This window comes from Nyctereutes procyonoides, unplaced genomic scaffold (assembly GCF_905146905.1).
Source record: "Nyctereutes procyonoides isolate TBG_1078 unplaced genomic scaffold, NYPRO_anot_genome, whole genome shotgun sequence".
In the NCBI taxonomy this organism is placed as follows: domain Eukaryota; kingdom Metazoa; phylum Chordata; class Mammalia; order Carnivora; family Canidae; genus Nyctereutes; species Nyctereutes procyonoides.
Window position 1 is genome coordinate 18,001,208 of NW_026575033.1, and position 12,879 is coordinate 18,014,086.

General features: G+C 40.8%; 1 protein-coding gene across 1 annotated transcript in view; it reads left to right on the forward strand.

Annotated features, from left to right (window-relative positions):
• The window catches only part of FREM2 (FRAS1 related extracellular matrix 2), a 165,789-nt gene that overhangs the window by 87,051 nt on the left and 65,859 nt on the right, over nt 1-12,879 (forward strand). Inside the window, exons 5-6 of the mRNA XM_055317329.1 lie at nt 427-552; nt 7,989-8,240. Of these exons, the coding sequence (XP_055173304.1) occupies nt 427-552; nt 7,989-8,240 (378 nt within the window). The remainder of the gene's footprint in view (nt 1-426; nt 553-7,988; nt 8,241-12,879) is intronic.

The following is a 12,879-nucleotide window of genomic DNA, read 5'->3' on the forward strand; positions in this document are numbered from 1 at the left end:
AAGCGTAGGCAAACAAGTTCAACTCTCTGCACCCAGGCTTCTTCATGTGTAAAGTACAAGGTGGGACATGCTGACCCTGACATCTCTTCTGCCTCTTAAATTTGACTATATCATTGGAAGGTGGTGATCTATGTCAAAGAACAAAGTTGCTTTTAAAGGAAGTATGTCAAGAGCCCTTATTCATTGAGAAAAAAAAAAGCAATTTGTAGAGATAAAAGCCACTTTGGATTTTATTTCAAGATTAAGAATTCACTTGCCCAGAGCCTGCATGCTTTATATATACTTTTGCTCCCCTTTTCTCCTCCTTACTCGGTTTTATTCTAAAAGAATATGCAAGGGGAAAAAGTTAGAGCAATTTGAATTTGCATAGGATTGCTCGAAGCTCTGACAAAAACAATAGTGGCTGTGATTGTGTTTTCTCCTTAGAGTCAACTGTATTTATTCCCCAGTCTGAATACTCTGTTGAAGAAGACGTCGGTGAGCTGTTCATTCCCATTAGGAGGAGTGGAGACGTGAGCCAGGAGCTGATGGTGATCTGTTACACACAACAAGGTACGTCGGTTTACCAAAGAACTGAACTGCGCCTGCCACCCTGAGATGTGTATATAAGCCTCTTTGACATGTGGAAACCATAACATTATGCCTTGAGGGGTGTGCTTTACTATTTACAGTTTTCATAAGGTGAAAAAAAAAAAAAGCATTTATCCAGAAGTCTTCCTTCACTATTACACTGCTGAGGACCTCTTTCAAGAAGGCCTGGGAGCACTGCTGTTACTTATCAAAACATATCTGATTTGTGTGGTTACTTATTGTGATAATAAAAGCTGTTCGGAGTGCAAGAAATTGAAGTTTTCTTCCTCCACCCAAACTCAATCAAGTAGCAGAGGATTCTTTTTTAAAAAGAGAGAGAGAGAAGCAGAGAATTATATACCCAAGGAAAAGAAACTAATTTCAAACTAGTTTGAAGCTCTGAATTTCCATATATTTGTTTTTTCATTGAGGAAACCTCCTCTGAATTTCAAATATTTCTTGTGTTCACTGGGTAAGCCGCCTCTGAATTTGAAAATATTTCTTTTGCTCATTGGGTAAGCCTCCTCTGAAAGGTGATTTTATGCAATACAAAATTAAAATTAATACATAATATTCATTAATATAATATCTTTCTAAGAAACAGGTAGATTTTCGAAGAATGTAAAAGAAAAGGTCATATATGTGGTTGATATCAGAGAGACAATCGTGATAAGTCCCATTAGTGTAGTTACATCAGTTGAAAGCCAGGAAGGAAGTGTGGTCGGGAACACAGACTTCAGGGTCACCTTGGGCTCTGGGTCCCAGAGCAAGTGGTGTAACCTCTGTAAACCTCCAATGTGTAGCCTGTACTAGAGTGTTGAGAGGATTAAGAAGGTAATGCATATAAAAGTGCTTATTAGCACTTTGCCTGTACACGGGAAGCATTGGAATTGCAGGTGCTATTATTTTGTAATATCGTCTTCTACTGAATGTCTAGTGGCAGGAAGTAGAGAGGAAAACACTTGAAATGTGATATTCTTTGTATGTTTGAGACCACTGTGTAGATGACTCAAGATGCTGAAACAGTACATAGGCACTATTGCAATTTCTGTGGAGGTTCATATATATGAACTGAACATGAAGATGTTGCATATGAAAATAACTGTTAGGGGGTGTGGCGAGATGGCAGAGGAGTAGTGTCCCCAAGTCACCTGTCCCCACGAACTTACCTAGATAACTTTCAAATCATCCTGAAAACCTACAAATTCGGCCGAGATTTAAAGAGAGAATAGCTGGAATGCTACAGAGAGAAGAGTTCGCACTTCTACTAAGGTAGGAAGATGGAAAAAAAAAATTTTAAAAATCCAGTGGGGGAGGGCCCGCGAGGAGCCGGGCTGAGGGCAGGCGGCAAGAGCCTCTGGGACAGGAGAGCCCAGCCCCGGAGAAGCAAGAACTTTAAAATATCACCACCAGATTCTTCCTGGATGGAAAGGCACTTGCAGGGAACTTGGGCAGAACCACAGAAGGGGCAGTGGGGCCCCCAGGTTCTGGGGTCACTAACAGAGGAAGTGCACCCGGGGGAGAGCGACTGACCCCGCGGCCGAGTGCAGTCAAGGGCTGGAGCGCCCGGTGGGCCGGGGGCAGCCCAGGCAGGGCTCCGCGGGAGGAGCTGAGTGGCCAGAGCCCAGGGGCCAGGGGCCACAGCCCAGCATCCTGTGCTCCCTGAGGACAGGCAGAGGCGGGAGGGCACAGGACAGCGAGGATGCTCCTGCCGTGGGGTGCCCCGAGCTGTGCAGATCAGCGCCCCCTGACCCTGGAGCATCCAGGCCAGTGCGGACTGGGAATTATCGTAGTTACTGCAGGAGCTGACTCCAGGGCTGGAGAGCTGGCCACGGCCAGTGTGGTTGTCCCTCCTGGTATCACCCTGTGCCTGGGACGGAGAGGGGCCGCCAGGGAACAGAGGCCTCACAGGATAGACAGCTCCCACTGAGCCGTGCACCTGGTGGGGGAGCAGGGTAGCTCCCCCAGGTGCACACACCTGAGACTCAGCACAGCAGTCTCCGCCCCTAGAAGACCAGCTGGAAGGACAGGGGAAGACCAAGTTCTTGACCAAGCAGCACTGGAAAGCTCCAGGGGAAGTCGAGGGATTTACATGTATAGAACCACAGGATACCCCTCCTTCTTTTTTTGTGTGTTTGTTTTTGTTTTCTTGGTTTCCTTTTTTGGTTTGTTTTTTCTTCTTTTTCTCTCTTTTTTTCTTCCTTTTTCCAGTACAACTCGTTTTTAGCCCCTCTGCACTGAGCACAATGACTTGAAGAACTCACCACAAAAGAAAGAATCAGAAACCATACTCTCTCCCCCAGAGTTACAGAATTTGGATTACAATTCGATGTCAGAAAGCCAATTCAGATGCACAATCATAAAGCTACTGGCGGCTCTAGAAAAAAGCATAAAGGATTCAGGAGACCTCATGACTGCAGAATTTAGATCTAATCAGGCCGAAATTAAAAATCAATTAAATGAGATGCAATCCAAACTGGAGGTACTAACGATGAGGGTTAATGAGGTAGAAGAAAGAGTGAGTGACATAGAAGACAAGTTGATGGCAAGGAAGGAAGCTGAGGAAAAAGAGAAAAACAATTAAAAAACCATGAGGAAAGGTTAAGGGAAATAAATGACAGTCTCAGAAGGAAAAATCTACATTTAATTGGGGTTCTAGAAGGCGCTGAAAGGGAGAGAGGACCAGAAAGTGTATTTGAACAAATCATAGCTGAGAACCTCCCTAATTTGGGGAGGGAAACAGGCATTCAGATCCAGGAGATAGAGAGGCTCCCCCCCTAAAATCAATAAAAACTGTTCAACACCTTGACATTTAATAGTAAAACTTGCAAATTCCAAAGATAAAGAGAAAATCCTTAAAGCAGCAAGAGACAAGAGACCTCTAACTTATATGGGGAGAAATATTAGATGAACAGCAGACCTCTCCACAGGCTGGCAGGATATATTCAGGGTCCTAAATGAGAACATGCAGCCAAGAATACTCTATCCAGCAAGGCTCTCATTCAGGATAGAAGGAGAGATAAAGAGCTTCCAAGATAGGCAGAAACTGAAAGAATATGTGACCACCAAACCAGCTCTGCAAGAAATATTAAAGAGGACTCTATAAAAGAAAGAGGAAGTCCAAAGAAATAATCCACAAAAACAGGGACTGAATACGTATTACGATGACACTAAATTCCTATCTTTTGATAGTAACTCTGAACGTGAATGGGCTTAATGATCCCATCAAAAGATGCAGGGTTTCAGACTGGATAAAAAAGCAAGACCCATCTATTTGCAGTCTACAAGAGACCTAAGGACACCTACAGTCTGAAAATAAAAGGTTGGAGAACAATTTACCATTCAAATGGTCCTCAAAAGAAAGCAGGGGTAGCCATCCTCATATCAGATAAATTAAAGTTTACCCCAAAGACAGTAGTAAGAAATGAAGAGGGACACCATATCATACTTAAAGGATCCATCCAACAAGAGGACCTAACAATCATGAATATTTATGCCCCTAATGTGGGAGCTGCCAAGTATATCAATCAATTGATAACTAAAGTTAAGACATACTTAGATAATAATACACTTATACTGGGAGACTTCAACACAGCGCTTTCTACAAACGATAGATATTCTAACCACAACATCTCCAAAGAAACAAGAGCTTTAAATGATACACCAGACCAGATGGCTTTCGCAGATATTTACAGAACTTTACATGCAAATGCAACTGAATACACATTCTTCTCAAGTGCACATGGAGCTTTCTCCAGAATAGACCACATACTAGGCCACAAATCAGGTCTTAACTGATACCAAAAGATTGGGATTGTCCCCTGCATATTTTCAGACCATAATGCTTTGAAACTAGAACTAAATCACAGGAAGAAATTTGGAAGAAATTCAAACATGTGGAGGTTAAAGACCATCCTGCTAAAAGATGAAAGGGTCAACCAGGAAATTACAGAAGAATTAAAAAGATTCATGGAAACTAATGAGAATGAAGATACAACCATTCAAAAGCTTTGAGATACAGCAAAGGCAGTCCTAAGAGGAAAATACATCGTAATACAAGCATTCCTCAAAAATTTGGAAAAATCTCAATACACAAGCTAACCTTGCACCTAAAAGAACAGGAGAAAGAACAGCAAGTAAAGTCTACACCAAGCAGAAGAAGAGAGACAATAAAGATTTGAGCAGAACTCAATGAATTGACCAACTCAGTGACCAGAAGAACTGTGGAACAGATCAACAAAACCAGGAGTTGGTTCTTTGAAAGAATTAATACGATAGATAAACCATTAGCCAGCCTTATTAAAAACAAAAGAGAAAAGACTCTAATAAAATCACAAATGAAAAAGGAGAGATCACCACCAATACCAAGGAAATACAAACGATTTTAAAAACTTATTATGAGCAGCTATACACCAATAAATTAGGCAATCTAGAAGAAATGGATGCATTTCTGGAAAACCACAAACTACCAAAACTGGAACAGGAAGAAATAGAAAACCTGAACAGGCCGATAACCAGGGAGGAAATTGAAGCAGTCATCAAAAACCTCCAAGACGCAAAAGTCCAGGGCCAGATGGCTTCCCAGGGGAATTCTATCAAATGTTTAAAGAAGAAACTATACCTATTCTACTAAAGCTGTTCTGAAAAATAGAAACGGATGGAGTACTTCCAAACTCGTTCTATAAGGCCAGCATCACCTTAATTCCAAATCCAGACAAAGACCCCACCGAAAAGGAGAATTGTAGACCAATATCCCTCATGAACACAGATGTAAAAATTCTCAACAAGATACTAGCCAACAGGATCCAACAGTACATTAAGAATATTATTCACCATGACCAAGTGGGATTTATCCCGGGGATGCAAGGCTGTTCAACACTCGTAAGGCAATCAATGTGATTGATCATATCAACAAGAGAAAAAAAACAAGAACCATATGATCCTCTCAATAGATGCAGAGAAAGCATTTGACAAAATACAGCAACATTCCTGATCAAAACTCTTCAGAGTGTAGGGATAGAGGGAACATTCCTCACCATCTTAAAAGCCATCTATGAAAAGCCCACAGCAAATATAATTCTCAATGGGGAAATACTGGGAGTCTTTCCCCTAAGATCAGGAACACGACAGGGATGTCCACTCTCACCACTGCTATTCAACATAGTACTAGAAGTCCTAGCCTCAGCAATCAGACAACGAAAATAAATAAAAGGCATTCAAATTGGCAAAGAAGTCAAATTCTCCCTCTTTGCAGATGACATGATACTGTACATAGAAAACCCAAAAGACTCCACCCCAAGATTGCTAGAACTCATACAGGAATTCGGCAGTGTGGCAGGATACAAAATCAAGGCACAGAAGTTAGTGGCATTTCTGTACACTAACAATGACACTGAAGAAAGAGAAATTAAGGAGTCAATCCCATTTACAATTGCACTCAAAAGCATAAGATCCCTAGGAATAAACCTAACCAGAGAGGTAAAGGATCTATACCCTAAAAACTACAGAACACTTCTGAAAGAAATTGAGGAAGACACAAAGAGATGGAAAAATATTCCGTGCTCATGGATTGGAAGAATTAATATTGTGAAAATGTCTATGCTACCCAGGCAATTTACACATTTAATGCAATCCCTATCAAAATACCATGGACTTTCTTCAGAGAGTTGGAACAAATCATTTTAAGATTTGTGTGGAATCAGAAAAGACCCCGAATAGCCAGGGGAATATTAAAAAAGAAAACCATAGCTGGGGGCATCACAATGCCAGATTTCAGGTTGTACTACAAAGCTGTGGTCATCAAGACAGTGTGGTACTGGCACAAACACAGACACATAGATCAATGGAACAGAATAGAGAACCCAGAAATGGGCCCTCAACTCTATGGTCAACTAATATTCGACAAAGCAGAAAAGATTATCCACTGGAAAAAGGACAGTCTCTTCAATAAATGGTGCTGGGAAAATTGGACATCCACATGCAGAAGAATGAAACTAGACCATTCTCTTACACCAGACACAAAGATACACTTAAAATGGATGAAAGATCTTAATGTGAGACAAGATTCCATCAAAATCCTAGAGGAGGGATCCCTGGGTGGCGCAGCGGTTTAGCGCCTGCCTTTGGCCCAGGGCGCGATCCTGGAGACCCGGGATCGAATCCCATGTCAGGCTCCCGGTGCATGGAGCCTGCTTCTCCCTCTGCCTATGTCTCTGCCTCTCTCTCTCTCTCTCTCTCTCTCTCTCTCTCTCTCTGTGACTATCATAAATAAAAAAATAAAAAATAATAAAAAAATAAATCAAAATCCTAGAGGAGAACACAGGCAACACCCTTTTTGAACTTGACCACAGCAACTTCTTGCAAGATACATCTATAAAGGCAAAAGAATCAAAAGCAAAAATGAAATATTGGGACTTAATCAGGATAAAAAGCTTCTGCACAGCAAAAGAAACAGTCAACAAAACTGAAAGGCAACCTACAGAATGGGAGAAGATATTTGCAAATGACCAATCAGATAAAGGGCTAGTATCCAAGATCTATCAAGAACTTATTAAACTCAACAGCAAAGAAACAAACGATCCGGTCATGAAATGGGCAAAAGACATGAAGAGAAATCTCACAGAGGAAGACATAGACATGGCCAACGAGCACAAGAGAAATGCTCTGCATCACCTGCCCTCAGGGAAGTACAAATCAAAACCACAATGAGATCCCACCTCACACCAGTGAGAATGGGGAAAATTAACAAGGCAGGAAACCACAAATGTTGGAGAGGATGTGGAGAAAAGGGGAACCCTCCTGCACTGTTGGTGGGAATGTGAACTGGTGCAGCCACTCTGGAAAACGGTGTGGAGGTTCCTCAAAGAGTTCAAAATAGACCTGCCCTACGACCCAGCAATTGCACTGCTGGGGATTTACCCCAAAGATACAGATGCAGTGAAACGCCGGGACACCTTCACCCCGATGTTTCTAGCAGCAATGTCCACAATAGCCAAACTGTGGAAGGAGCCTCGGTGCCCATCGAAAGATGAATGGATAAAGAAGATGTGGTCTATGTGTATACAATGGAATATTACTCAGCCATTAGAAATGACAAATACCCACCATCTGCTTCAGTGTGGATGGAACTGGAGGGTATTATGCTGAGTGAAATGAGTCAATCGGAGAAGGATAAACATTATATGGTCTCATTCATTTGGGGAATATAAAAAATTGTGAAATGAGTTGGGTGGGAGATTGGGGTGACTGGGTGATGGGCACTGAGGGGGGCACTTAACAGGATGAGCACTGGGTGTTATGCTATATGTTGGCAAATTGAACTTCAATAAAAAATAATAATTAAAAAAAGAAAATAATTGTTTCTGGAAACAGTCATGTAACCTGTGGTGCATAAACACCTTTCGCATTCTCTGCCCCAGGAACAGCAGGCGGAACTGTACCAACATCAGTGCTGTCCTATTCAGATTACATATCCAGGCCGGAGGACCACACCAGTGTCATCCGCTTTGACAAAGATGAGCATGAGAAAATGTGTCGCATCGTTGTTATTGATGACTCCCTGTATGAAGAGGAGGAAACATTCCATGTCCTTCTGAGCATGCCCATGGGAGGGAGGATTGGATCAGAGTTCCCAGGGGCTCAGGTTACGATCATGCCTGACAAAGATGATGGTAAGTACTAAAAAGTACTTGAAAATTATTCCTCCTACCAGGCAGACCAACATGAGGCACAACCTCTGACAGACAAATGGGAGCGTAAAGGTATCACAACATGCATGTTTATTTTATGCTTGGTTTTACAGTGTGATTAAATTTCAAAGTTGGCTGCATCAATCAATTAGTCTTTTTTGATTTAATGTTTTAAAAAGGCAAAAGTCACACTTACGTGTGTTTTCTTTCTTTGTAGTTTTATTTTACAATGCCATTTACTGGTAGGTGGTTAAACTTTTCCGATTTCATGAGGAAGAATCAAAGCAATTGTAATCAACTTATTTCCTTTTTGTTTTGTCTCACTTTTAAAAGCTTATATTTTGCAATGTTATTCTCAGTATTCTAATTTGTTTAACAAAGAAACCCATCCAACAAGGCTGTTACACAAATAACTAGAAAAGTAATAAATGTATGGAAAAATGAAAGCCAACAGATAGTTCCCTGCCCCAAAAAGGAGAGGGGTTTCTCCTAGACCCCTTTTCCTGAGGGAAACTCAATTACCATAAAATAATTTCACTTTTGAAATAGAAAAAGGAGCAGAAGGGCTTAATCTTCCCAGGTCAAGAAATAGTTTGTGCCTGATGGGGTGCCTGGCTGGCTCAGTGGGAACAGCATGTGACTCTTGATCTTGGGGTTGTCAGAGCCCCATGTTGGGTGTAGAGATTACTTAAAAAAATAAAACATGAAAAAAAGGGGAAAAAAAGAAATAGCTTGTGCCTTGAGTTTTCTCTTTTGAGAAGAATTCATGCAAAAGTACAAAAGACAAACAACAGAAAACACTCTCTTTGTTTCATCTGGCTAATCTTTATCCTTACCATTTGCCTAACTTTCAAAGCCAGAAAGAATTTTTGAGTAAGAGAGTTAGTGTCCTTCAGCCAAGTAATATCTCCCACATCCACTATGTACTCCCCAATATACTATAGCTGACCTTAATTATCATCACTTAACAAGATGCCTCTCTGTTTCGCTGTTGAAAGTCATCTTAGGGCAGCCTCGGGGGCTCAGTGGTTTAGCGCTGCCTTCAGCCCAGGGCGTGATCCTGGAGACCCAGGATCGAGTCCCACATCAGGCTCCCTGCACGGAGCCTGCTTCTCCCTCTGCCTGTGTCTCTGCCTCTCTCTCTCTCTCTCTCTGTGTGTGTGTGTGTGTGTCTCATGGATAAATAAATAAAAATCTTCAAAAAAAAAAGAAAAAGAAAGTCATCTTAATACATCTACCATATAACCTCTCCACACAAATATGAAGAGAAATATGGAAACAAAAATGTGTTTACTCTTCTTCCATGAGTCAAAATGTTTCTAGGGTACATATTTGCTACTGTACACCATTAATCTTCCTGCATCGGGGCAAAATACTTTGGTTTGGAATCTCTTGTTTTTTATTGAATCATTCAACTTTCACTCATGTCCTGCATTGTGGGGAGCACCACAAGGTTTCTAAAGAGAACAGAAAGAAAAACAAATAAAGACTCCTTGCCCTTAGAAAGCTTTCACTGTAATGAAGAAACTAGGCAAATACACATTGAGTGCATTCACAAAAAAGAAATATTCGCCAAAACATGCATCATTACCTATTCACAAATAAAATGGTGTCCTGTATTTTAAAAAGGTTCAAAATTTGTTAACCTAACTTTTTTATTTTTTTATTTTTTTAAAACTTTTTTTTAAATTTTCTTTTATTTATTTATGATAGTCACACACACAGAGAGAGGCAAAGACATAGGCAGAGGGAGAAGCAGGCTTCATGCACCGGGAGCCCGACGTGGGATTCGATCCTGGGTCTCCAGGATCGCGCCCTGGGCCAAAGGCAGGCGCTAAACCTCTGCGCCACCCAGGGATCCCAACCTAACTTTTTTAAAATTAAGGATGTAAACATTTTTAGCTTAATAATGTACAGCACAAATTTAGCTTTGGGAGAAGAAAATTTCCGTTTTAAAGAGTCTTTGCAGTAACTCAGGAGATGGAATCTCTGGATAATACAATATTGCTGTTTAATGAACATGTATTCATTTGTTCAACAATACCTTGTGAGACTCCAATATCCACTCCTGCGTACATCTATTCATTCAAAAACATGTGAACTGAGTACGTCTGTTCAAGCATCTGCTAGGTGCAACAGCAAACAAGAGAACCACAGCTTCCAAACCCGTGGGCTTTTCCCACTTTGGCGATACACAAATAGGTGAAGAGGCATGCATAAAATAAATGTGATAAGTGCTCTGCTGGGTGGCTCAGTGGTTAAATGTCTGCCTTTGGCTCAGGTTGTGATCTCTGGGTTCAGGATCGAGTCCCGCATCGGGCTCCCTGCAGGGAGCCTGCTTCTCCCTCTGCCTATGTCTCTGCCTCTCTCTCTCATGAATAAATAAATAAAATATTAAAACAAAACAGAACAAAAATTAAAAAAAAAAAACCCAAACATGATGTGTTAGCTAAAATTTGAAGATAATATCAGAGTGCCCCAGGGAAGAGAGAAGGAAAGTAGTTTTCTAGGGGAGCAACTCTCAAGTGCAGGGGCTAAGGGCATGTGATGCATCCAGGGGACTGGAAGTGTGGATGAAGCAAAAATCTTTTGACAGAGCCCAAAGGAGTTTGGAGAAATGGGGAAGGGGTCAGTCTCAGAGGACCAGTGTAGAGTAGTTGTATATTATTAGTGAAACAGAAATAGGGAACAACTAACAGGTTTTAAGTAGAGTGACAAAATCAGATTTGCATTTTATAAAGATCACTCTGCCCTGCCTAAAATGTAGAGGATAGAATAGATTGAACTGCTCAGGAGACTATTGGAGAAATGCAGGTGACAGGTGACAGTGGCCTGAACAGGATAGTTGTATGAGGATGAAGGGCCCAGGATACATCCGAGAGATGCTGCTGAGAAAGAGTGGGCATGACTTGGCCATTGACTGGACTGGAGAGTCTGAAGAATGTTTGGGTTTCGAGCTAGGGAAGTCGAATTAAAGTGGTCCAGTTCACCAAGCTAGGGAAAACAGGGGAACAATGGGTTTAGGGATGAAACAATGGATTCTTTTAGAACGAGTTAGTTTGAAGAGCCTGCACAGCTTCAAAACACTGGACATGAAGTAGGAGAATGGAGATATGGGTCTGAAGATTAGGACAGACGTAGTCATGCACTGGAGACATTGTTGCACGTTGTCTCTGTTGATGATAATAAAATCATGGGAGAAGATTGCTTAAGAGGACATGCAAAAGTAGTGCTTGTATTATTTATAATATAGGCATATTTTTCTCATTTCTCTTATTTTAAAAAACAAGAGTGCACTCCACAAATGCTAAGGAGACAATGGAAACAATGAAGAGGAAGGTAGTCTCTATAAGGGTATGAAATCCCAGTAAAGAAAATCCAGAAAGAATCTAAGAATTAAACACATTTCAGTGTCTAAGTGCTATAAAGCATTATAAATCAGTAATATCTAGCATGCAACAAGCTACGTCATTATCTTAACTTCTCTTGCTCATTGAAAATTTTTAACAGGTCTATTTGAGGGATTTTTTTTCAACATTGCAAATATTTCACTCATTTTTAAAAATAATGTGAAAAATAAATCCAAAGTTTATCTAAGAGGAGTTTGCTTTGTGGTCATCTTTGTTGGAATACTTCATATCTTACTAGCTGTCTGGTCAGGTTTTATTCATGTTTCTAATACTCCATCGATAAAATGGGCATACTAATTTTACCTATATTTTTTTCATTTTAGAAGTTGACGTCTTATAAGTGTGTTTTGCCTGTCCCATACGTAGTTTATAAATGAAATCAATACTGCTAGCCAGAAAGTACTTTCATCATGCAGAAAAGAAAGAATGCTGGTTTAATGGGGAGAAAGTCTGATTTCATGCATCTGCAATATCGATACAAAGGAGCAGTTATCACTTCTGAACACTTGCTGTGTACCAAGAACTTTACATGATCTATCCCGTTAAATCTCAAAGCCCAATCTCCTCCCGTTGGCAGACGGAAAAACTAGACTCAGGCTAAGAAAATTTCTTAGGATCACACAGATGTATAGTGTTGGATATATGTCCTAAAATTAGGTCTATTTCACTCAGATTTAATGTGCTTCATCACTAGGCTATAATGAATCCTGAAACTCATGAAGAGGATTAAAATATAAGTAATACCTAATGACAACCGAAGGGAGGCAAATTGTCATAGAATCTAGAAAAGAATAAATATAGGTCCACACTGGTAGGGAGGGGAAGTGTATTGTTTCTGAGGGTAGGCAATCTTGCAGTCACCATAAGTTGTAACTAGAGTAGGGAATACGTTCAGGCCTGTTACATAACCTGCACGAAACATTCCTCCTGACTTTCTAACAACACTCTTTGCTCTGGTTGCTGTGTCTGTTCCTGTGATAATGGGTACACCAGGTGACAAATGATCTAACCATTCCCTAAAAAGAAATAGTCTTTGGAACTTTGTAACACAGAACGGTCAGAATTTTAAAAAGTGAATTGATTCTCCAAAGCTAGATTATTCCTCACTAAAGCTATGAAGTGATGTTTTTGTACAGAGGGAAGATTAAGACCTGGACCACTTGTGGATACAGGTCCCAGTATCAGAAGATCCCACCCAGGGCCAAGGGTTT